This window comes from Sturnira hondurensis, unplaced genomic scaffold, assembly GCF_014824575.4.
Source record: "Sturnira hondurensis isolate 20B ecotype Veracruz unplaced genomic scaffold, ASM1482457v3 Scaffold0016284, whole genome shotgun sequence".
NCBI lineage: Eukaryota > Metazoa > Chordata > Mammalia > Chiroptera > Phyllostomidae > Sturnira > Sturnira hondurensis.
This window is the reverse complement of record NW_028088915.1, coordinates 1,534,304-1,559,452: the sequence shown is the minus strand read 5'-3', so window position 1 is coordinate 1,559,452 and position 25,149 is coordinate 1,534,304. Positions and strand designations below refer to the sequence as shown.

General features: G+C 38.9%; 1 protein-coding gene across 4 annotated transcripts in view; it reads right to left on the bottom strand.

The window, feature by feature from the left end:
• Positions 1–3,134: 3,134 nt before the first annotated feature.
• The window catches only part of USP6NL (USP6 N-terminal like), a 186,669-nt gene continuing 164,654 nt past the window's right edge, over positions 3,135–25,149 (bottom strand). For all 4 annotated transcript variants that reach the window (XM_037065944.1, XM_037065945.1, XM_037065946.1 and 1 more), the window contains 2 exons: positions 3,813–8,684; positions 3,135–3,620 (listed from right to left, as the gene is read on the bottom strand). In XM_037065944.1, the coding sequence (XP_036921839.1) occupies positions 7,273–8,684 (1,412 nt within the window). In that variant the 3' untranslated portion in view covers positions 3,135–3,620; positions 3,813–7,272. The remainder of the gene's footprint in view (positions 3,621–3,812; positions 8,685–25,149) is intronic.

Here is a 25,149-nt window from a genome sequence, read left to right as displayed (position 1 = left end):
GTTATTTTCTCGCTAAACCTAAACCTCTTCCTTCTCTTGAATTCTTTTTATCAGATGGTGGCCCCACTATTCACCCTACCACCCAACGTGAGAATTGCACAAATCAACCTTGACCCTGCCTCTCCCCGCAACAGTACAGAATAAAGTTTAAGCACACTGGCTCTGAAGAACACAATTCCATTCACAAAGCAAGAAAAATAAAATCTCAGAAATAATTTTAACAAAAGAAGCATAAGACATACAGTAAAACTACAAACACTGCTGAGAGAAATTAAAGATCACAAAAAGTGGACATTCTGTGTTTATGGATTGGAGGGCTCATATTTTCAGGATGGCAATTATTCCAAAATTGACCTACAGATTCAAAATAATACTTATCAAAATCCCAGCAGTTTTTTTGGCAGAAACTGACAAGTTGATCCTAAAATTTATACAGAAATGCAAAGGACCCAGAACAGCAAAAACAATTTAGGGGAAAAAAAGTTGCAGGATGTGTACTTCCTGACTTCACATCTTAAACCAAACATATATATGTAAATATATATATACACACACACAAATCAATCGATTTTGACACAGGTACCAAAGCAATTAATTGGGAAAAGTGTAGTCTTTTTAACACGCAGTCCTGCAACTACTGGAGATCCACGCGTGTTTAGACCCTTACCTCACACCATGTACAGAAATTAATTCAAAACGGCTTACAGACTGAAATGTAGGAGCTAAAAGTATAAAACATCTTGAGTAAAACAGGACGAAATCTCTGAACCTTGGGATAGGTGGAGAAACAATGCTACAAGCATGATTCATAAAGAAAAACTGATAAATTGGACTCCATGAAAATTAAAAACATTTGTGCCTCAAAAGACACCAACAAGAAATTGGAAATACAAGTCACAGACTGGCAGAAAATATTTGCAAATCACATGTCTTGTAAATGACTTGTATCCAGTATCCAGTTAGAACTCTTACCAAATAATAATAAGAAATAATAAGAAAACAACCCAATTTTAAGTGAAAAAAAGACTTGAATAGACATTTCTTTGGCCCACAGGCACATGAAAGGATGGTTGAGATCATTAGTTATTAGAGAAATACAAAGTAAAGCCACAGTGAAATATCACTTCACACTCACTAGAATGGCTATAATAAAAAAGTAAAAAATAACAAGTATTGATGAGGACACGAAGAAATCCAAACTCTCACACATTACTTTCTGGTGGGAACATAAAATGGCGCAGATACTTTGGAAAACAGTCTGGAAATTTCTCACAAAGTTAAACATAAACTTACCGTAAAAGCCAGCTATAGCCCTCCTACATACCCATGGGGAATGAAAACATGCACACACAGACTCGTACCCAAAGGGCCAAATCAGCATGTGAAAACAATCCAAAGGTCTATCAGCTGGTAAGTGAACAAACTGTAACAATGCCATACAATGGAATACAATTCAGCAAAAAGTACCAATACATGCTACAACACGGACAAACTTCAAACACATTATGCTCAGTATGAAAATAAGATGCAAAAATAAACCACATATTGTCTGATTCTAGTTTTATGAAAGGTCCAGATAAGGCAAATAAGGAACATAAAGTGGGGTGGTGGCTGCCTGAGGCTGGGGGCAGGAAGGCAGATGGAGTGCAAAGGGGCAAGAGAGATCACTGTGAGGGGAAGGAAATGGTTTACAATTAGTTTGTTGCACAAGTCTGTAAATTTACTAAAAAACTATTGAAGTGTACACTTCAATGGGTGAAATGTTATGGTAGGTACATTCTGCCTCTTTAAGATGTCTCTTTGTAGGGGGTGCAGGAAAGGCTCCAGACTCGGACCCCTTGGATTCAAGTCCTGGCCATTACCTACTGCTCTGTCACCAGTTTCCTCAACTGAGCTGTGCCTTAGTTTTCCTGAGTTATTTCCTTAGTTGTTCTGAGAATTAAGTAAGTGAATGTGGGTAAAGTGCTTAAGCATGGGCCAAATGTATAGTAAGTATTCAGTAGGTTTAGCTACTTGTGTTTATTATGATGACATTCAACAATTATCAGGTCTTGCCCATTTTAATTAGTAATTACTTCTCAAGTTAATCACCTTCTCCTTGAAACGTTTTCCCTGGCCTCTGTACCACCATCTAGACAGAACACTCACCTCAGTCTTTTTTACTTCCCCTCGTATCCAGCCTCCACTGCTTCTAGGGACCACAAAGGTAATGTGAATGCAACTGTGGAGAAACCCACCTACAGGACCAAAGTCAGTGGCATCTAAGGCACTCTAAAATCTGGTCTCTCTGTGGCACCCCGCTCCCACACATCAAAGTGGCAAACTTTCTCCCACAGACCACACAGTTGCTCATGCCTTTCCCATGGAGGAATGCCCCTTTCCCTCCCCGTTTTCTGTCTGCTCTACACATCCTAAGAGGCTCAGCGGAGGCAACTCCCCACAAGCTTTCTCAGCCTTCTTAGCTGTGGCCTTCTGTGCCTGCAGTAACCCTCTGTGCAGGTCTCCAGCACGGAATACACACAGAGATGGTAACACTTGTCTCTGATACTGGGACACGAGTCCAGCACAGTTCCCTGGACAACTGGTCCACTGGAAATGCTTCATAAAATGCTGACTGGTCAAGAGAGTGACCAGTCTAAGAAGCATGTCCTCAGCTCCTCACATGGGGAAAATGCATACAGGCTTCTGAACAGCAGAGGCCTTTTCTCAGCATGTGGCTTGAGGAAAATGACAGAGGTTGTCTAGGAAAATGGAAATTCTAACATGGCTCTACCTGTTTTGTATGACTATTGTGAGCAGTAATGAGACAGTACAGGGTTATGACTCTTTCCATTTGAAGTGATTTATACTTTCCACAACTGTCAGTAGTTCATCGAAATCTACAGAGATTGCTGGTAATATTAATCCTTCCAGTGGAATTTTTCCTAACTTACCTAAAACTTGAGTCTCTAAACTCAAACTGATCTGTGAAGAATTTTTGAGACAGCTCATAGGGGGGATATAAGACTTTGAAAGAATTTAAAAAAATGAGGGGAAAATACAATTACCTGATACCTGGAATCTACCCGGGCCATTCTGGTTTGAGGGGCCAAGGGTAGAAACCAAAATAAACCCCACTATTTTTGAAGTTCCCCATATAATTCTGAAGCACAGCAGGGGTCAAGATTCCCTACTATGGAATCTAAAATTTGTTCCTTTATCAGTGTTCTTATCTGTAGAACGGGGACACTTACCCTTAGATTTATAATTAACTGAAAATCTTCCTGAAAGAAAAACCATAAATTCTAAATGGAATCCTTCTACTTAAACACAACATCTTGTGTCACTGTAAAAGTAAAGTTTGACTTATTAAAATCACTTTGTCAATGATCACTAATATCTGTATGAGAAATGGGTATTTACAATCCATTAAAGGCCAATTAAAACAAAGAAAAAAAACCCAGATCTCAAAACCGTAATCCTAACCCATGATCAACTGCACAGTAAAAATAAAGTATGAGTCTAAAAGATAATTGAGAATACAAGTATTTCCAGAAAATTAAGCTTAGGTCCTCTCTGAATAAAGCCCCATTTATGGACATGCCATGTTTTTCTCTAACATGAAAACAGATCAGCCCTGGCTGGTGTAGCTCAGTGGATTGAGCACAGGCCTGCGATCCACACAATCGCGGTTCAATTCCCAGTCAGGGCACATGCCTGGGTTACAGGCCAGTTCCCAGCGGGGGACTCATGAGAGGCAACCATACATTGATGTTTCTCTCCTTCTCTCCTTCCCTTCCCCTCTGAAGATAAATAAATAAATAAATAAAAACAGATCAAAGGGTGGTATTGATGAGGTACTATTTTTATGCCTGAATTAGAATGGGCCCCAAGAGAGAGGTCAGAGGTAACTACGGATATGAAAATCAATTTTGAAGTTACACTGAGTATAACATATATTTACTATTAGACTCTTCTTAAAATGAAAAAAGTTAAAACAATCACTTCTCATTTTGTAAACATCCATTTTTCTTCTCCAGAAATGTCAAATCTCTTTTCAAGTTTTCTTTTAACACTTTATTTTTGATGCTGAAGGGGATTGGGACATACCACTCCAAAATATGCCACTTTGGCATACGACAGCTTTTGAGCTGAAGGCTTTTGAATTCCTATAATCCCTCACCTACCCCCAAAAGCAGAACCTCCCAAAGAAGTCAACAGTCATACATCCACTTCCCAAGCCACTCTAATCTCTTCTGACACCACACCCAGACTTGTCACAAACTATTGTATCTCCCATCCACTTCTCCAAAAGGCCTATTCGTTTCCCAAAACGTCACTTGCTTTTCCATATGTGCCTTTCTCCCTAACCCTTGTTCATTAAGTTGGGTATCCAGACCCTACATTTTACCCAGCCTATCGCTGGGTCCTCCCATTTGAATGCATGAGACACATGTTAATAAACTTCTGTTTGTTTTTCTCTTGTTCATCTGCATGTCAGTCCAGGTTACACAACTTCCACTGGAGAACCTAGATGGGTAGACAAAAAAACATTTTCCTCCCCTACAATACTTTGATATCTGACTTTACATGCATTTCCCAGCTTTAAAAAGCTATGATTTAAAAAAAAAAAACTATAAAAAACATAAGCTCCTGAAAGAGTCAAAATTTTAAAACCATTTGAGCCTCTAGGTCTAGTTTCTTTAAATTTTCAAACTCAATATTAAAAAAATAAAAACTATACCAAAGTGCTTACTGTTTAAGCAAAACTGCTATGAAGACTTAATAAAATATTTACAAGTACATGCAATTACAGAGTAAAATTAGTCTCTACCCATAAAAATTCTTCCCAAATGTTTTTCATAAATATATTTTAACTCACTTTACCAATTATTTCATCTTTTATCATCTTTTCACTATTTATCTTTATTAAAAATAAATCTGAAAGTGTGAAATTGAATGGTGGCAAAATAACTTCAAATTAAAATTTCCTACTTGGAAAACTAACAGAGGGCTACCCTTTGTAAAGGCGAAGATTGGAAATAATACCTTACCGCTATTAATAATGGTAGATTAAATAATATAAAAGGCAGGTGCTGTAGTTCTAAACACAGTACTACTAGAAATTAATAAAGCATATAACATAGAAGTTGATTAAGTTCTATATAACATACCCTGATACAACCATATACAGTTTATAAAAAAGTCATGCCAGCAACCACTGGGCATATCTACTCAGAAGGGAATTAGCTTTAGAAGGGTCAAGGATGCAGCACCCCTGCTGTATAAAAAAACACATAAAAGACACAAAACAATATATATGTATACTTTTAGCATGTTAAAAACAATCACATCAAAAAGTATACAGATAAAAAATGTCCTAGATGACATAAGAAAATAGTGTGTGTGTATACATATTTTGCATACATACATATATAAATCTGCAGTATTTCCCACTGTTGATATACAGATTTGGGAGCAGCTCAGATGCTGCCATTATGAACTAAATTGTACAGCTTGATTTATTACAAGTCACAGAATCATGATTTAAAAATTAGAAAGGATATCCTCAGCTACATTTTTACGTACATTTATTTCTAAGCTTCACATGATCTGAATCGAGAGCCCAGTGATGCCAGAATTTTGTTTGCCCTTCAGTGTAGGCCCTACCTGCTAATATACTACATTTGTTTTGCCATTTAGTAACATCATTTCCAAGTTGATTAAAATTACATTAGACTCATTATATACATAAAAAATATTGTCACATTCACTAAACAAATGTTAACTTTCATTTAAAAAGACATACTTTTGTACCTTGAAAGCTTAAAGCCCCAACTTGCAACAAGAGCCCTCCATGTTGGGTTTTCTACTCTATTCTTCAAATGTGAGCACAGTAATGTTGAAAACAAGCTCTCCAATTAAACACAAAGTCACACTTTCTCAGCATGCTCCAAACTTTGTCAGTGTTGTGGTAACTGTAGTGTAAATAGAATATTTTAAAAGACATAGCTGATTTCCTTTTAAAATGAACCTAAATTTTTGTCACTGAACAAGAAAAAAAATTGAAATTATGAAAGTCACACTATTTTAAAAAAGACCAGAATTTTAGATTAATAGTTCAGATCATTTTTATAATTTTATATACCAATAATTTCATGGCCCAAGTGCAGCAATACCCACTGACTACATTCTTTAGAGAAAAGAGTGCCAAGAAAAAGATCATGTAAATGACCAGCCATTGCTTTCTAGTGAAGCCCCGCAGGAATCAGAGGGGCAGAAGAAGTAACCAAATTGTTAATCCTGGTTTCAAAGGAATTTGCAAATAGTTTGCTCTGTTGCCCAACAGTAACTTGCAACCTCTCCTTGCTGCATCCATAGGAGAGCTGTAGACAGGACCACCACACCTCCTTTGCATCAGGCAAGGAACCTGTGCTCTGAGCTTTGCACGAGTCAGACCAGAACAAATGGCACAGAGGCACTGACGCCAATCTCGGTACAATCTGGGTACTGCTGCACCTGTGGCCATAAACTTACTTTAACTGCCTCAATTTTTAAGCACCATTAAGTGGTTAGCCTTTCTCTTCAATGTCTTTAATTTTCAGAGTAAAAGAAAATGTTAGCAATTGAATAAGAAATATGAGCATTCTGTGAGATTTGAATTAATCAACTTGGGGCAAACCCTTAAGTCATCTAAGATCTGGGTTAAAAAATGTAAGGGGGGAAAACTGGACTAAAAGACCAGTTAAAGAAAAGAAGAACAATAAATTATTCCATGGATCTAGATTAAAAGCATTGTGTTTTAAAACGTTTCATTAGTTCTGTGTTCAAATGTGTATGCATAGATGCCTGTATCTATTAAAAGACACATACAGTACGTATAGCCTTAAAAATACCTACTCTACACGTAGACTCTACACGTCTAGAGTTTTTCAGTGCTTTGTAACATTATTCAAAATAAAATGGGCTAATAGAGTAAAAGGGGTTCAGGTTTTGGAGAAAGCTACAAATAAAACTGAGTAGTGAATAATTACTTTGCGTGCATCCCTATATGCTATTGCTATGTTTCCACGTTAAATCAACAGGTTCAGTGATGATGCCATTTAAATGCTCATCTTAAGCAGCATCTACAGGGGGATGAAAACACTTCCATCTATTCTTATTACTAACATACATAACAATTGTGTGAGATGTTCACAATGGTATAAAATACTGCTTTGGCAATTATAAACATAGCAATGTAGGTTCTGTATGGTTCCTATTCTCTTGTCTTAAGCAAGTACAGATGAATTCTCACAGCAATACTGACTCTTGAATAGAAAGTCCATCCCGGTTTCTGTAGTGATACACTGGAGCCGAAGGCCCTGCATATGGATACCCAGGTGAATTGGCATCTTCTAAAGCTGGGGACGTTCTATACCGCAATGGACTATCCATGGATACTGTGGGGAGGTTATGGTCCTGAAAGGGTACATGTTGAAAGACAGAATATTTTGTTAAATTGCTTAAGTGGCTACGATTAGCATCTTGAGTCCATGACTGTTCAGGCATCTCAGGTCTGTATGTGTAACTGACTTCTGACCATTTTCTGTTATCTGGCAAATAATCCACTGGAGGAATGATGAATTTTCCATTCTTTGGAGTCCCTGAATGGCCCGAATACCCGCCAGCACCAGTATCAATGGGAAGAACTTCTATTCGACTAGATGGTAGGACAAGAGGAGTCGGGCGGCTATGCGATTTCTCTGGAGAAACATTGATGGAAAGAGTGGAACCATAAGGTCTCCTGGAAGGATTCATTTGCCCGCCATGACTAAACTGTGCAGACACAAAGCTGTTATTAGCAGTAGGGACGTGTTTGGGAGAATTTCCATGGTAAACTGGGGGATTGCTGTAAGATGGGGGGTGCACTGTACCGTGATCTTCCCCATCTAACTGAGCTGGATATTTTGCATAACTTGGAGGCTGTACTTTAAAAGTAAACTTGTTTGATACTTTTGATGGACTAGAACTTGGCTCAGCGTGCTTTCTTGGACTGTGAGCATAAATAATATTCCTTGGACTTTGAGAGTAAGCCCTTTCGAGTGCCTCTTCAACAGATGTGCCATTTTCATTTTCAGATACATTATCATACTGTGATGCATTCGAGCCCCGTTTCCCTTCCTCGGCATCCCAGACCTTCATCTTTGGCCTTGAGTTTGACATGCGAGGATCATTGGAACATGGGACGGTGACTGTAAGCATGGGGTGCGCTGATCTACTCTTGCCTTCAGTGGTGTATTTGGCTGCTTTTTCAACAGCTGAAACATCTGATGGTTTATTCCATTTGGGCATAAATTCCTTCTTGACATTTGAAGTAGCATTGCTGTTTTGATTAGCAGCTGCGTGATCATATTGCCTGGTACTGTCCTGTGGGCCTGATGAAAGTTTTCTTTGAAAATCTGCCTCATCTTTAAGCTTTTTACTCTCTTCATCCACTGATTTCTGTCTTAGCTGCCTCACTCTTTCTGGTGTGCCAACTCTACTTTGATGGTGAGGGGAATGCTCTGATTTCTTGTGAGGTAAGGAGTCATTCTCTCTTCTGATGTTCTTATGGGGACTTGACCTGCCAAAGCCTTGTCCATTGCTCAGGTGACTAATGCCAGCAAACTGAGATTCAGGTGGAAGCTGTCCCAAAGGTTTCTTCGGAAATTCATCCTCTTTGCCTAAAAGGAAAGAAATCCATAAGTAACATAAACACATAAGTGAACAGTAACAAACATAAGAGCTGCACTATGAATAACTGTACACTGTTCCTAGGAGCTCTCACATACACACACACAGAATTATAGTGGCTTAAGAGAAGCATTTAGAGAGACTAACAGAAAACATACCAAAATTCAAAATCTTATTAGGCAATGTGCAGATAGGGATGTTTTATAACCTTATGAGTAAAGTTCATACAATTGTGTAATGTGTGGTTCTTACATTTTGCGAAGACATACTGTTACACACTTTTTTAAGAATGCAAGGCTGATAGTCTCTTTTCTAGTCCTAAAACAGTGCTGCAGGTCACTTATTCAATGTCTTGCATTACTTTCAGTTTAGCTTACCTTGACTAAAATTGTTATGAAATCTCAGTAAAACATTTCTTATCAACTTCAAGCAGATCTGCCAAATTTGAAAGTCAACTGATAACCAACTGTGATCGAAAGTTGTCCCCAAATAGCCTACCATCATCATCATAAGTACCCTCCGCAGTATAACTTCATAAAAAGAAATAGTATTCTCCATTTCAAAACTAATAATCTAAGAGGATCCTACTATTAAAGAAAAAGAAAATCATATTGGCTACTTTTAGCTTTATAGTTTAAATAACATCATAAAATAAGTGAGGAGTTAAAGAATGGTGCAATAAGTTTGCCATGTAGCAGTGTTTAAAGATATCTATTACAATATGAATATCCAAGAAATATTGTCTTGAATAAAAAACAACAGATTTCACTTGTAAAAACTCCATGGTTTAAGATATATTTTCAGCCACTACAAATAATACATTCTCACTTAAAAACAGTTGCTGCTCAAACAGCCACCCGTCCGCTGTCCATCCATCTAACACTGAGTGAGCTCTGCCTCAGGACTGTGCTAAGGAGTGAGTATATTAGTAGTGAGTAGGCAGACCTGGTGTGTGTTTTCATTTAGCTCCCTTCTTGGTGAGTACAAGCTTGTTATTTATACACATATCATAATTTTCTTTAAGATGTTTCAAAAAATATTCAATGAGCTTTTCTTGAGAGAGGAAGGAGCAGAGAATGATGAAGAAACAATATCCTTTAAATAGTTACGCTACCAGAATGAAGCTAAAAACAACCTTGTGCTCTTCTAAATCAGTGATTTTGAGACTTTTTAGAAGCAGGGTTTTTTTCCAAACCAAATTTCATACAAAACCCCAGTATATAAAGAAAATATAAACAAAGCTGCTCTAATTAATGTGGAAACACTCAGAATGCCTCCCACCACCCCCTTTTCCACTGCCCCCAGCTGGGCTGCTTCTCAGATCCTGAGGGTGTCAGAGGGATCCAGTCGCGCCGGATTTTACAGACAGGAAAGCAGAGGTCAGAGAAGCCAAGTCATTTTAGTGGCACGATCAGGATGAGAACTGGACCCAGGGTTTTCTTCCACTGTGCCATGCTCACTAAACTCCAAAGAAACTTCTGATGGTTTTAACCAAATTTAACTTCACCTTGACAATGTTCGTGCAAGCTCTTTATTTTATACATTGGAAAGCACACAAAGCATTAGAACTGGGAATCGGTTGTTTCATTCATTCACCCACTCAACAAGGACATATCTAGCGAGCAACTGTGCTTTACCAGCACCGCCCTGGGTGTGGCCATCCATGGACAGATGGGGGGGGGGCTGCCCTGTGGAGCTGACATGCTTGTGGGGCGGAGCTACGAGGACAGAGCCAGGGCCAGGCAAGCACAATGACTTGCAGTGGGGGCAGGACAGAGCAGGGATGAATTCCAACAGAACAAAGGTACCTGTTCCTGGTGCAGGCAGGAGGGGGCAGGGTCAGAAGAGCAGAAAAGTCACACCACACAGGGCCTTAAAGAACTCCAGGCTTTTTTTTCTGTATTAACTACATACTACTGAAGGCTTTTCAGCAGGAGGGTCACAAAATCTGATGTTTATCTTATAAAGTTCACTTTGAGTGGTGGATTGGACTTAGATTGTGTAATAATTAATGAAGGTAATAACAGTACTAGCTAATACTCACTAAGCCCTTATCATGTGTCAGCACTGCTCAAAAAGCTATAAATACAGCATCAGCCATAGGCATGTGACATAGCCTACTACTATTATTCTCACTGTATAGATGAGAAAACTGAGACAGAAGTGAACTTGCCTAAGGGTGCACAGCTAGTCAGTGACAGATAGAGAATTCAAGCCCAGTCGATTCCAGAGCCTTCACTCTCTCCTCCTACACTACGGTGTGGTGGGAGCAGTGGGAAGAGGCTGCCTCTAGGACGTGTTTAGAAGCAGTGCACAGCACGTGCTCCTGTGTCAGGTGTGAGTGATGAGCAGAGTAAAGCATAGCTCCTGGTTTACAAACAGCAACAGACAGGGGCCATCAGTGACGTTCCGTGTCTTTTCATAATAAAAGACATGTTATATTAATGTGAACAAACTGTTTCAAGCGATAGCCCTGATTTTAAAATGCTTGTTATTGAAAGAGTTTTCTTCGTTTGTGAATGCTGTATGTAAACTAGTCCGAAGCACTCCAGTCCAACTCCGACTAGTCTCACAGGGAATACCTGGTATCAGGGTAAGAGTTGACTCAAAGGCAGCCCAGGTCAAGAACTTTCACAAATATGTAATTATTCGGCTTACCTGTCTAAAAACTAACAATAAAAATGAAAACCCATCTAGTGTCCCCCAAAAGTTTTAATCAGCTCTACTGAGCAACGACTCTTCACTGGGCTCCGCTCTGGGTGCTGGCCAGTAGCGATCCATTTGGTCCAGGTAAGTATCTGCATACCCCCTCCCTATAGGCAACCAACCCCAACAAACATAAATTATCAGGAAGACAGAAAGACCCATGTAACAGAAAAGCTGAGTTTACGAGTTTCCTTTTGGTCCTACTCCAGCAGTTTTCTAAGGGTACACAACTCAGTTACTTGAATGGCTAATTCAATGGCTGGTTGATACTCCATCAGATAATATCAGCCAATCATCAAAACATCCTTTTCAGGTTGGTGAGTAGGAACCTGATGAAAAACATAACCATTAAAGAGAAAAGAAAAACAGTGGCACCCAGAGAGTGGTTAATTCGTGCCTGCAAGATGTGCTGTTAAGGGACAAAATTGGATTAGTTGTAGAGATTTTCATGCTGAGCCCTTTAAGCTGTCCCACTTTCCCAGCACTCCGTGGCTTTTAGCAGCCTGCGGAGAGAGCCTGGTTCATCAGAAATTATTTTAAATATTACAAAAATTCTCCATAGCAGTATTATTATTATTTTTAAAAAGGAACATCTGTTACAACTTGCACGTGCACTCCCCACAACGTCAATCTGTCCTGAAAGCTTCAAACATTTCTCTGAGCCCAGGCTAGGTACTCAGAGCCTGTTTGCAGTTTCCATCTATCAACTCACAACTCATGAAACCAAATCCACCTGAAATTAGATTTTTCACAGGTTAGTTACCTACTGTACACTGAACATCTCTGATCTACCCCCTCCCAAATTCAAGATTGAAAATCCCGAAATGTAACCCCAATGTAATGATATTTGGGGGTGAGGTTTGGAAGGTAATTAGGTCACAAGGTAGAGACCTCATGATGGAATCTGCATGCCACCACTCCCTCCAAAGTGCACTAATGGATAGGGCCACAAAGAGAGGTGCATCTGCCCAGTGTTTACCTTCCCCTCTGCAAAGGAAAAATGCAGCCAGGCTGTACCACAGGGACTGCACCCCTTGGGTTCCTCCGAGTCATGGTCAACATCGGGGTGAGTAGAGGCCCCTGGCAGAGCAGGAAGGAGCACCCAGAGGAGGAGATGTCGTCAGACAGGAAAACTCAGGACCAGTGAGGACAGGACAGCCCATCTCTTCCTGCCCTCACACCTTTCCAAACACTCCAGGAGAGGTGACACCTAAGAGGGAAGGAAGACTGTCCTTGAGTGGCTGTGTGAAGTACTGGACAGTGCCTGGCACATGGTGGCCCTCACTAAGGAGCCGCATGGATCCTAGGAGGTGGACCAGGCACTAGAGCTGGGGATGATTTGCCAGAGAACAAATTTGTGTTTGTCTTCTCCAGCAAGGTCTGTGCCTGAAAACCACCTCGTTGTTGTGGGCTGAGTTCTGTCACCTCAGAATTCACATGTTGAAGCTCTAATCCCTGGTTACTTGAAATATGACTGTGCTCGGAAGAAAGGCCTTTTACTGAGATAAGTAAGATTAAATGAGGTCACTGGAGTGGGCCACTAATCTAATGTAACTGATGTCCTTGTAAGAAGAGGTCATCAGGACACAGAAAGGTCATAGGGACAACCATGTGAAGACAGCCATCTCAAGCCAAGGAGAGAAGAATCCAACCAGCCAACCCTTTGATCTTGGACTTCCAAGCTTCCAGCATTGGGAAAAAGTAAATTTCCATTGTTTGCGCCACCCAGCCCAGTCTGTGGCGCTTTTGTTGTAACAGCCTGTGCTAAGATGCTACCCTGAGGTCTGTATCCTGGATCTGAAAACTGATTTGCATTACTAACCACACATTTTAAGGATTACTTTTTTCACTAAAACAATTAAATATTTATGATCATCTGCTTTTATGGTCTGCACATATTTTCAGTATCTACCAGCTATAGTAAGTAAAATTTATTTTACATAGCTACATGGAAAAGGCCACCAAACAAAACAAATGGGGAGGGTAGACACCAGCAGTACTGGACCGACAGGGGTATCTAGGATCCACTTCTTCGCAGACTCCTGTACATCACTTCCAATGTCTTGTAGTCACAGACTTATGCCAGGAACTGCAAGTTTGGGGCTGGCTTCCAAAAGCATTTCCCACAGGCATTCAGCTACAGCTACTTATTGACACTGATGAAGATGAAGGCATCCTGCCAATGTGGTACCCAGAGTTTAAGCAATATTCTAGGTTTGGACTAACTGGAGAAGAGCAGAATAGGGTATAAAAAGGAGCCAATAAGAGGGAAGAGATTTTCAAAAAGCACTTTAAAGTGGGGGTAGAAGGAAGAAAGTGGGGAGGAAAGGGGACTAAGGAGGAAAATTAAACATCTTTGGGGAAAATAATGCCATTTCACATACCATTCTCATTCTAACATCCATAGGTTTTTCATGTTTGGATCTTTTAGAAACATAAAAAACACACATTGGTAAAAACTATCAGGACACATGGTAAAACATAGGATAACGCATGTATTTCTTAGGAGAAGCAATAGAAAAATTGAGACAGAAATAATGACAGACTGAGGTGGTGATTTCATGCGCTGTCTAGGAAGTAGGACTCTGTAAGAGGTACATGGAAAACACCTCAAGCATACAAAGACATTTAGAGAGTACAGCCACTGGACCCCATAAAGATTTTCAATAAGCATGAAAGAAGATAAAGCAATTTGAAAGAGGCAGTAGAGAGCAACATAAGAAAAAACCTAAAATATAACTGCTTAAAAAAAAACAATTCCTCCCAATTTTAAAGACAGTAATGCCAGTTATGTTGGAAGACCACACAGCAGGGGTGAGGATGTTCATATGTGTCAGGGCCAGAATGCAGTGCTGGGATCCGCTTACTTTAAAACAGTGTCAGGTCGCATCTACTTTCTATAATGGTTTGTGACCAGGGAGCATGCTGAAGACTAACAATGGCAAAATGGAACTAATCCATGGCTCATGATCCTGTATCAACATCTATCTTCCATAAATATTGGTTGACCGATAACCCTGTCGAATTATGCCACGTACAGGTTATGCCCATAACTGACCCAACACCTCTGAACAGTGTACAATTCTACATACATTGTTGGCACTTCAGCAAAGGTCCTGAGGAGCCTCTGGCCAACCTTACCTGTGGAGGGCTGTGTCTCTCAAGAGGAGGAGGAGGAGGGGTGAGAAGCGATGGAAAGAAGTGACCAGAGAAAGAAGAGAGAAAGAAAGAGGCGTGGAAAGAAGGAAGGGAGAGAGAAGAGGAGGGGGCAATCATGGTAGGTGAATAACAGAGAGGACCAGAAGGAGGAAAGAAAGCAGGAGACAACAGGGGCTGTGAAGACTGAGAATGGAGACGGCCACAGGGAATCTATGAGCAAGCATCCCCTGTTCAAAAGCAGGTTCTAACACCCATGTATAAATGGGGACAGACTCATGGAATGCTGGGCAAAGCAGAGGCCTTTCAACTCCAACAGCAGGGACTCAAGAACTCTGTGTGCGGGCAATCTGACCTTTACAAGTATGAAATTACGAAGAAAATGTACTTGACTTTGTCATAAAGGTGATTCTTTTTTGAATATTAATTATTCAACTTTCACTGAGCTGAAGATATACTATGTGGACCCTATAAAGAGGACAAATGCCATCACCGGCAATACTTTTGTATGCTAATACACATACTCTCTGCCTTTCCCATCAAAGTAGATCCAAATAAGCATTAAGTATTATTGTATATTCTCTTAGATTCATCTTAACCCACGTGAGCACACATACACAGCTATATTTGGCCTTTGTTTGTTTTAACTACCTTCTTTCATCCCTAAGCAATTGAGAGTAACCAAAAGACTCAAGCATAATTAATGTCAAAACAGATAACTAAAAATAGGCACTAAGTATTAATATTTACTACTCATACTTTCATTCTCGACTGCTTTTCAATAGACAATATTGTTTTGCTCATCCCACTATAGTACCATTCCTAAAACTTTATTCTTTCCTCCTTCCCCTGAAACCACAGGGGAATTACTGCCCTACTCCTTAAAGGGAAGGAAAGCACCACAATTCCCATCAGATGTAATAGGGGATGCTTTTGTGAAAATACCACATTAATGGTATTTTTCACTGCTGTTACCATCATATAAGTGGTGAGTATTTTTTTAAACATTTAAAACAAGATTTTATTTATTTATCTTTAGAGGGGAAGGGAAGGAGAGAGAGAGAGAAATATCAATGTATGGTTGCCTCTCATGCATCTGCCGCCGGGAACCGGGAACTGGTCTGCAACCCAGGCATGTGCCCTGACTGGGAATTGAACCGCGAACATGTGGTTCCCAATCCACTGAGCTACACCAGCCAGGGCTAAGTGGTGAGTATTTTTATGCCAGCAATTAGGATATTCTACTCAAAAAAGGGAGCCTATAACGATGTATTTCAGAATAAAGGCAAAATACTTACTAGTTTTAGTTAAAGCCAACAACAACAACAACAATACTCTAGCTATCCTCAAAAATGTAAGAGAAAGAGTCCTATTAGTAAGTCCCTCCAAGCTTGGCATGGCCATGTCTGATCTTCCTCAGGTCTCTGTCACCACCCAGTGGACACCACACCCAACTACAGGCCTTGCAGATGGACTGCCTCAGAAGACACCAAAAAGTTTTTGCACCCAACAAGAGAAATATAGTTACAGGAAAGTGCTCTAAGTGCTCTTTCTTATGAGCAACATTTTACTTTTATATTTCAACAATAGAATATATATGTACTTTGGTCTAATAGTATTCAGTAAGAAATGGTGAGGGGCTGTTGTCAGGAAAATTGTTCTGGAAGAGTCATCTCATTCTCTTTCAGATCAAATATTAAGTCCAACTGAGTTTTAAAATACCGTCACGAAATTACTGATTTCAAATTTATATCTGGAAAACCATCAGCCCAAAGAATGTACCATTCAAATACTAGTACAACCTCCCACAAGGTGATCAAAAGAGTACAGGCTGCTTTCTAAATTACTGTTATTTAAAAAGTACAAAAAATATTACAGTTAGGCTTACAGGCTGGACTTTTTCCTTCATCAGATAAAATTTAAAAAATAAGAGAAGCAGAAAGCAGACAGTTATTTAAACATATTTTGTTTAATACCACATAAATTCAGTAGATTTTGTGAAATAACTCAAAAAAACTGGAGTAGGTTTTTTTTTAAACTAACAATACAATTCACTTGTTTTGTGTGTGTATACAATCAGGACACAAAACAATTCCATCACCTCAAAAACTTCAGTAGTGCATTTAGTCCTTTGGTTTTTATGGCTGCTGCTGCTGCTTTTTGTAACAGTCAAAAACTTTGAAACTCACATGAAAAAATTTTCGTATGCTGAATCAACAAAATTAAAGAAAGGTTTCTGGATTTGTATATTTAGTAAATCAAATACTTATCTAAAAATCCTACATAATGCCATGCATGGAAAATTATCCTTAAGGATTAAAAAATAAACAAACTTATACAGACAAATATCTTCCAAAGTGTTGTAGGAAAAAAATAACTGCTAGGTGTGTAAAGAAAGCATTTTGTAAGGAGTCTATTATAAGACTAAAAAGTTTGTTGCTACTATCAATCTTTAAATTAATTAATAAATTAATGGGATGGACATTAGTAGGAAAACAAACCAGCCAAGGGAATGTTATATGTGAATCCAAGGAGTTTGGATTTTCTCCCATCAGCACCAAAGTGACTCTGAAGGGCTGGCTGTTCTGCAAGGTTACTTGGCTCACCAAGGAGGTGAGCAGCTCTGGAGTCGGGAATTTTAGTGCAGATGGAGCGGCTTTGGCAGTGAGGGTGAGGAGAAGGGAAATGTTAGAGAGATATTACCAATCAAAAGAAACATACGACTTGGCAACTAAATGCACTTAAGCTAAATGGAGGGCTGATTAGTGAAGGTAACAGGGAGGAGGACATGTTGGGTGACTAAGAGGATGAATGAATACAGAATATTTCACAATGATAGGAAATGCAGAGGAAAAATGGGAAAAGGCTGGAGGTGGGGTGGGAATTTAGACATTAAGTTTGAAGTATTTGAGGGGAAGGCAGATGAAGATGCCCATTTAAGGAATCCATTAAATGAGTTTGGAGCTCAAAAGTTCCAGCACACAGACAGGGATGGAGGCTGAGAGTTGGAGTCTTGGACCTGACTGCCGTAAGCATGGGGAATGGTAAAGAACCTGGGACAGTGTGCAGAATGAAAAGGGGCAAAGAACACAACTTCAGATGGGTAATTTAAAAGAAAAGCTCAAGAAAAGGAAACCGTGAAGGAAGAAGTGAAGGAACGGTTAGAGAGGAAGAGGTGGGAGGAAGTCAGAAACAGACAAGTTACCTAGGAGTGAGACAGAAAGACCTCAGAATTGTAAGCCACAGTAAGGATTGCTGTGGACGAACACAAACGGACGTTTTCCTCCTGTTGTTCAGTCAAAAATTCAGACTGGTATTACCAAAAAAATACGAAGGGGAAAATGTAACATTGAAGCTGTGAAACTTTTTCTATAAATAAAGAAAATAAAATTCCCAAATTATTCTAGGAAAGAAAAGGACAGGTACCAGAGTCAAAAGCTATGCATGCTTTCTTTCTTTAAAAAGTTCCTCCAGTTTCATATTTTCTAATATCTAAAACAAAAGATAAACTTTAAAATGGCGCTCTCCTTTACAATTTTTTTCCTCTCGATTGTTTTATATAGGCCATAAGATACAAGTTTGGGCCAACTCAGCAGCCATAGTGGATCAATATAGGCTTTCTAACCACGATGACTACTCCCCTATGTGACAAAGTCTCTGCCAAATGGCTTCATCTGCAGAGAAGACAGCTGGGGAGAACAGAAGGATACTTCTGTCTAAATAAACACTAGCCGCAGAGTCATACAAGAAATCATCTGAATCATTTTAATACTCTACTTGTCAAAAGTACTTCTACTTAAAGAGAGGTCTTCACAGTTGATTCACATGAAGAGATGGAGAGCTAAAACATTATAACTGCTTATACGTGTTTACTACTAGTGGCCAAAAAAGGGATTATAGAATTAATCAATAAAACAGAAAAATAACAAAACGGAACAGAAACGGCTGGAAATCAGATTAGCAAAAATAAAGGAAAGGCTTGATATATCCACAATAAATGAAGACTAAAAAAACAGTGACACAAGGATAAAGTGTCAGCGAATTAGGAAGAGAATGTAAAATACATCTACAAACAAGCTACATGTATTTGTGGAGATTTATGTGTTTACATACAAGCTTATATGTAAAAGCAAAGGAAAAAGACCAGAAGAATCTGCCCCAATCTACTGGCCAGTAATTTCCTTTGAAGGTACCAGAAGTGCAGTGAAGTCACGGGGTCTTCGTACCTCACATAGCACACTGCAAAGACTTCCTGGGGCTCTTATATGGATATATTTGTGTATTATTTGTAGAATAAAACTGAAGAACAGGGGATTTTTAAGATAAGACAGAAATACCTGCTACACATAAAAACAAGGAAATATTGACACTACCAGTGGTGGGTCAAAAGGACACAGGAATCAGTTTAAGGAAGATCCCAGTGGCCAAATGTAAAACTTGAGCAATAAAACAATTATTACATCTGATTGAAATATTTAGAATAAGTCAAATCCACTAATTCACATGAAGAAAGCAAGCCTATTTCTTGCCACTGGAGATAATCAAGAACAACTCCTAATTTTGAAAATTGATAAAGAGAAAACAATTATGCATTTATTCTATCTTTTCAGTAGGAAATATATTTTAAAGTAATGAAAGTCCCTGTTGATGAAGGAGAGAAAAACTCTGTTATAGAAGAAAATCTGATAAATGTAAAAGAAATATCAAATTTGAAAGTTACTATTTTGCAGCCTCTAATGAAAGATTTGCTTTAGGCAAGAATTATCAATGAAAGCTAAAAATATTAGGGGACAGATGAAAAGGAAACTGGATTATCTGTACAGTGTCAAAACACTATGACATAGATTACGTGCTAAAAGTTTCACAATTAAAAACATCTTATTTGTAAAATGAGAGATCTACTTACCACCACCTTTTACTCAGTGTTCATAGTGAGTATCTCTATTATTAATAAAACTAGTTTTTATGTTCTACCTATTTAACTTGAATAATTAAACCTCTACATTTAACTTCTAGCATATAGAAAATATAGAGGCTAGAGGAATAAGTTAAATGACTATAGGAGAGAAAATTGTACTACTCCAGAATGCTGAACAGTCCACAGACTAATAGGACTGATTTCTTCAACAAAATATCATTGAAAAAAAATAAAAATAAAAGGTAGGGGTGGGGAGTGAGGAAGAGGAAGAAGAGGCTGTTGAATAGAAGATACTTAAGAAATATATCAAACAAAGTAAGGTTCTTGGTTAAATGCTGGTGGAGAAAGATAGCTAAGATGGTTTTGGGTGCAACTGAAAAAATTCTCATAGGGAATTGGTTTGTAGAGCATATTTGGGATCTATGATGTCCTTATTTTTCACTTTAAAATTGTTCAGTAAGTTGGATGATGAATAAATGGAGAAAGGGATTCTTTAATATTTTTCCTACTTTTGTATATATTTGAAAAGTTCTTTGCAAAATCTTATACAAGTACATTCAGAAACAGAAAGTGAAAAAGTTTCTAAAAATATACAGAAACTTCCCTTAGCCATAGGGAATACATTCCAAGATCCCCCAGTGGATACCCGAAACTGTAGATGGTAGAAACTGGACTCTCTATATATTATACTATGTTTAATAGTATGTTATATACTATTAAACTAAGCCAGACAAAGCCACTACAGGAAATACAGAACAATATCCCTTAGGAACACTGATGCAAAGCTCCTCAACAAAATACTAGCAAACTGAGTTGAGCAACATAATAGAACGACTGTACACCATGGCCAAGTGGAACATACTCCTGGAATGCAAGAACAGTTCAACACACAGAAAATGATCAATTTAGTATCCCACATTAAAAAAATGAAGAGGGAGGAAAAAACCATGATCATTTCAGTTGATGTAGAAAAAGTGTTTCACAAAATTTAACACTCATAATAAAAACACTCAACAAACTAGTAATAGAAGGAAAGCACCTCAACACAGTAAAGGCCACGTGTGGAAAAAGCCACAGCAAACATCATGTTCACCGGTAAAAGACTGTAGATCTTTCTCTAAGATCAGTAACAAGAAAGGGATACCCATTCTCACCACTTCCAAAATACTTAGAAATTAAACACATGTGAAAGACAAGTTCCATAAAAACTATAGAACACTGCTGAAAGAAACTAGCTAAAACAAAAATAAATGAAAACACACCCTATGTTCATCGATTAGAAGACTTAATATTCTTAAGATGTTAATACTATCCAAACTAATCTATAGATTTAATGCTACCTTTATCAAAACTCCAATACATTTTTTTGCAGAATTAGAAAAACCATCCTAAAATTCATATGAACTCTCGAGGGACCCTAAATGGCTAAAATGATCTTGGAAAGCTGGAGGACTCAAAATTTCTGATTTCAACACTTATTATAAAACTATAGTAATCAAAACAGTGTGGCAGTAGCATTAAGACATTCACTTTTAGACCAATGGAATAGAGAGCCCAGAAGTATATCTTCACCTATGTGATCAAATGATTTTGACAAGGGTGCCAAGACCATTCAATGGGAAAGGAACAGTCTTTTCAACACCGGTGCTGGAAAAATTGGTTATCCCCATGCATAAGAATGAAGTTGGATCCTTACCTAATACCATGAAAAAAATAACTCAAAATGGATGAAAGACCTAAATGTAATCCCTAAAAACTAAGAAAATGTTAGAAGAAAACACAGGGCAAGAATTTTACATCAATGGATTTGGCAATGATTTCTTGGATATGACACTAAAGGCACAGTAACAAAAGAAAAAACAAATTGGATTTCATAAACATTAAAAAAAAATTTTTAAATAAGATTTTATTTATTTATTTATCTTTAGAGGGGAAGGAGAGGGAGAGAAACATCAATGTATGGTTGCCTTTCATGCATCCCCTGCTGGGAGTTGGCCTGCAGGGAACCAGCCTGCAACCCAGGCATGTGCCCTGACTGGGAATCGAACCGCGATCCTCTGGTTCGCAGGCCCGTGCTCAATCCACTGAGCTACACCAGCCAGGGCTACATTAAAAATTTTTATACATCAAAAATAATATCAAAAGAGTAAAAAGGCAACCCATAACATGGGAGAAAATATTTGCAAATCATTAATTTGATAAGGGATTAATATTCAGAACATAGAGAGAACTCTTAAAATTCAGCAATTAAAAAATCCAATTCAAAAATGGGCAAAGGACTTTAATAAATACTTCTCCAAAGAAAATATATAGATGATCAATAAGCACATGCAAATATGCTCAAGTCACTGATCATTGAGAAAACGTGAATCAAAACTATATTAAGATTACCACCTCGCACCAATCAAGTAGCTACTAAAAGAAATATAAAAGAAATGATGGCAAGAATGTGGAGAAGTTGGAAACCTTGTGTGTTATTGGTAGAAATGTAAAATGGTGCAGCTGCTGTGGAAAACAGCGTGGTAATTCCTCAAACAATTAAAAGTATAATTATAATATGTCCCAGCAATTCCATTTCTGAGTATATATACCCAAAAGAATTAAAAGAAAGATCTTATAAAGATATTTGCTCACCCATGTTCATGGCAGCATTAGTTAACAATAGCTAAAACATGAAAGCAACTGACCTGTCCACCTTGAGTGGATAAGCAAAATGTGCTTTACGCATACAATGGAATAGGAAAGAAATTCAGCCTTAAAAAGGAAAGAAATTCTGACACAGGCTACAACATGGATGAATCTTGAAGACATTATGTTCAGTGAAATAAGCCAATCAGAAAAGACAAATAATGTATTATTCCATTTATATGGGATACTTAGAGTAGTCAAAATCATAGACAGAAAGCAGAACGGTGATTTCCAGGGGTTAGGAGGAGGGTGGGAATAGAGAGGTCTTTTTTTAAGAATATATTTTATTGATTATACCATTACAGTTGTTCTATTCCTCCCCTTCATTCCCCTCCACCCGCATACTCCCTCCCCCACCATTCTCCCCCCCTTAGTTTATAACCACGTGTCTCAAGTTCTTTAGATTCTCGCCCTCCCCCCTATTTTCTACCTACCATCTATGCTATTTTCTGTGCCTTCTCCCCCCTTCTCCTCCTCCCACCCCCCTGTTTCTAACCCTCCATGTGTTTGTTATTCATTTCTATGGTTCCACTCCTGATCTAGCTGTCCTCTTGGTTTGCTTTGGTTTTAGGTGTGGTTGTTAATACCTGTGTGTTTGCTGTCCTTTCACTGTTAATATTATTCATCATCTTTTCCTTATATAAGTTCCTTTAGCATTTCATATAATAAGGGCTTGGTGATGATGAACTCCTTGAACTTGACCTTATCTGAGAAGCACTTTATCTGTCCTTCCATTCTAAATGAAAGTTTTGCTGGATAAAGCAATCTTGGCTGTAGGTCTTTGGATTTCATGACTTGGAATACTTCTTTCCAGCCCCTTCTTGCCTGTAAGGTCTCTTTTGAGAAATCCGCTGACAGTCTGATGGGTACTCCTTTGTAGGTGACTGTCCCCTTATCCCTTGCTGCTTCTAGGATTCTCTCCTTCATTTTAGTCTTGGCTAATGTAATTATGATGTGCCTTGGTGTGTTCCTTCTTGGGTCCAACTTCTTTGGCACTCTCTGAGCTTCCTGGATTTCCTGGAAGTCTATTTCCTTTGCCAGACTGGGGAAGTTCTCCTTTATTATTTGTTCAAATAAGTGTTCCACTCGTGGCTGTTTCTTTCCCCTTTCTGGTACCCCTATAATCCGGATGTTGGAACGTTTAAAGATGTCCTGGAGGTTCCTAAGCCTCTCCTCATTTTTTTGAATTCTCATTTCTTCATTCCTTTCTGGTGTGATGTTTTGTTCTTCCTTCTGGTCCATTCCATTGATTTGAGTCCCAGTTTCCTTTCCATCGCTATTGGTTTCCTGGACATCTCCCTTCATTTCAATTAGTTTGGCCTTCATATGTTTCTCTAATTTGTGACTGTACTCTACCAATTCTGTGAGCATCCTGATAAATAGTGCCTTAAATTGGGCTTCTGAGAGGCTGGCAATTTCTCCGTTGCTTAGAGTTATTGGCTCTGGGACTTTGAGTTCCTCTTGCGCCATCTTTTGGGCTGTTCGTGCCTGTTAAGTAGCAGGATCGGAGCCCTAGGTTTTCACCAGAGCAGGGCAACTCAGTTGCTGGGTTGTGACGCTGTATGTGGGGGCAGGGTCAAAGAGGTACAATGGCTTCCCTCTGTGGCCCGCTGCCTCGACCTCCACCTACACCGCAGCCACCACTGTCACCAGGCCCACGCGTTTCGTTCCACTGCACGCGAGTGTGCCACCGCTGTCGGCCCTCCACCACTGGGTTCGTCCCCTGGGGCCTGCGTGGTCCGTCTCACTGTGCGCGAATGTGCGACCTTGGTCAGTCTGCCCCGCACCCCAACTGGCTTTGGGCTGCCCGCTCGCCTAGCGCCTACGTCGGGGGATCTGTCCTGCCCGACCCTGCTCCGATGCTGGTTCCGCCTCTCTTACCGTCCCCGTTGAACGGTTCGTAGCTGTCGGACTTCCCTATAATTCCGTGTTCTGGTCTTTGGGTGTGTTCTAGTTCTCCAAAACTTTTGTTGTAGTCAAACTTGGTTGTGGGAGAAGGCACAGTGTTTCCACCTATGCCTCCATCTTGACGGAAGTCCTAGAGAGGTCTTAATTAATGGGTACAGAGTTTCAGATTTATAAGATAAAGAGTTAAGGAGGTGGATGGTGGTGATGATTGTACAATATTATTAATGTGCTTCATACCACTTAACTGTATACTTAAAAATGGTTAAAATGGTAAACTTTATGTTTACTTTATGTATTTTACCATGACAAAAAAATTTAATACAGCAAAAGTTTTCCTAACCAGTTAGAAAAAATGAAAAGTTCATCTTATAGCAGCAATAAGAAAGATAAAATTACCTATAGAGGTGGGGGGTTGGGCTGGGTGTTAAGAAATTTATAATAATCAAATGAATAAAACAAATTTGATTAATGAAGAGTAAACTTGAACATCCGAAAAGCAAAAGCTTGTATTTAGAAAAAACCCTGTCTTATAAATATCGATTTTTTCTTAATAATCTTTTAAATTCAGTGCAATTGATTAAAATACTAGTGGTTCTTTCTTTTGGTAACTTAACAAAATAATACAAAGTTATGGGGGGAAATTAGCCCAAACAGACATTGATTGTTTGTAATTAGTGAAGTTGAGGCTGATGAGCAGATTGTTGTACACGGCCCTGTGGCTACACGCCACTAACTGCCAGTACGATCAGAGAGAAAACGAGCCAATGTTTCCGGTCTTATTTATCTGTTTCTCTCCCCTACCTCCCTGCTCCGCTCTCCAACCCCATTTTATAGTCTCCTAGTACAAAGGTCTTAGAAAAGACTATGAGATTTCTCATGCACAAAATGAGGATGTCCTTTCTCCTAAGGTATTTTTAGGGATTAAATGAGATAGTGCATGTAGTAGGTGGCACACAGTAAGCATATAGTAAATATTAGCTGCTACTTAAGTGCTGATTTACATAGGTTTTGATATGTTATTCTCATGTTCAAACAGTTCTATTATTTCTTCTCTATGTCTTTTACTAAAACTTGTTTTA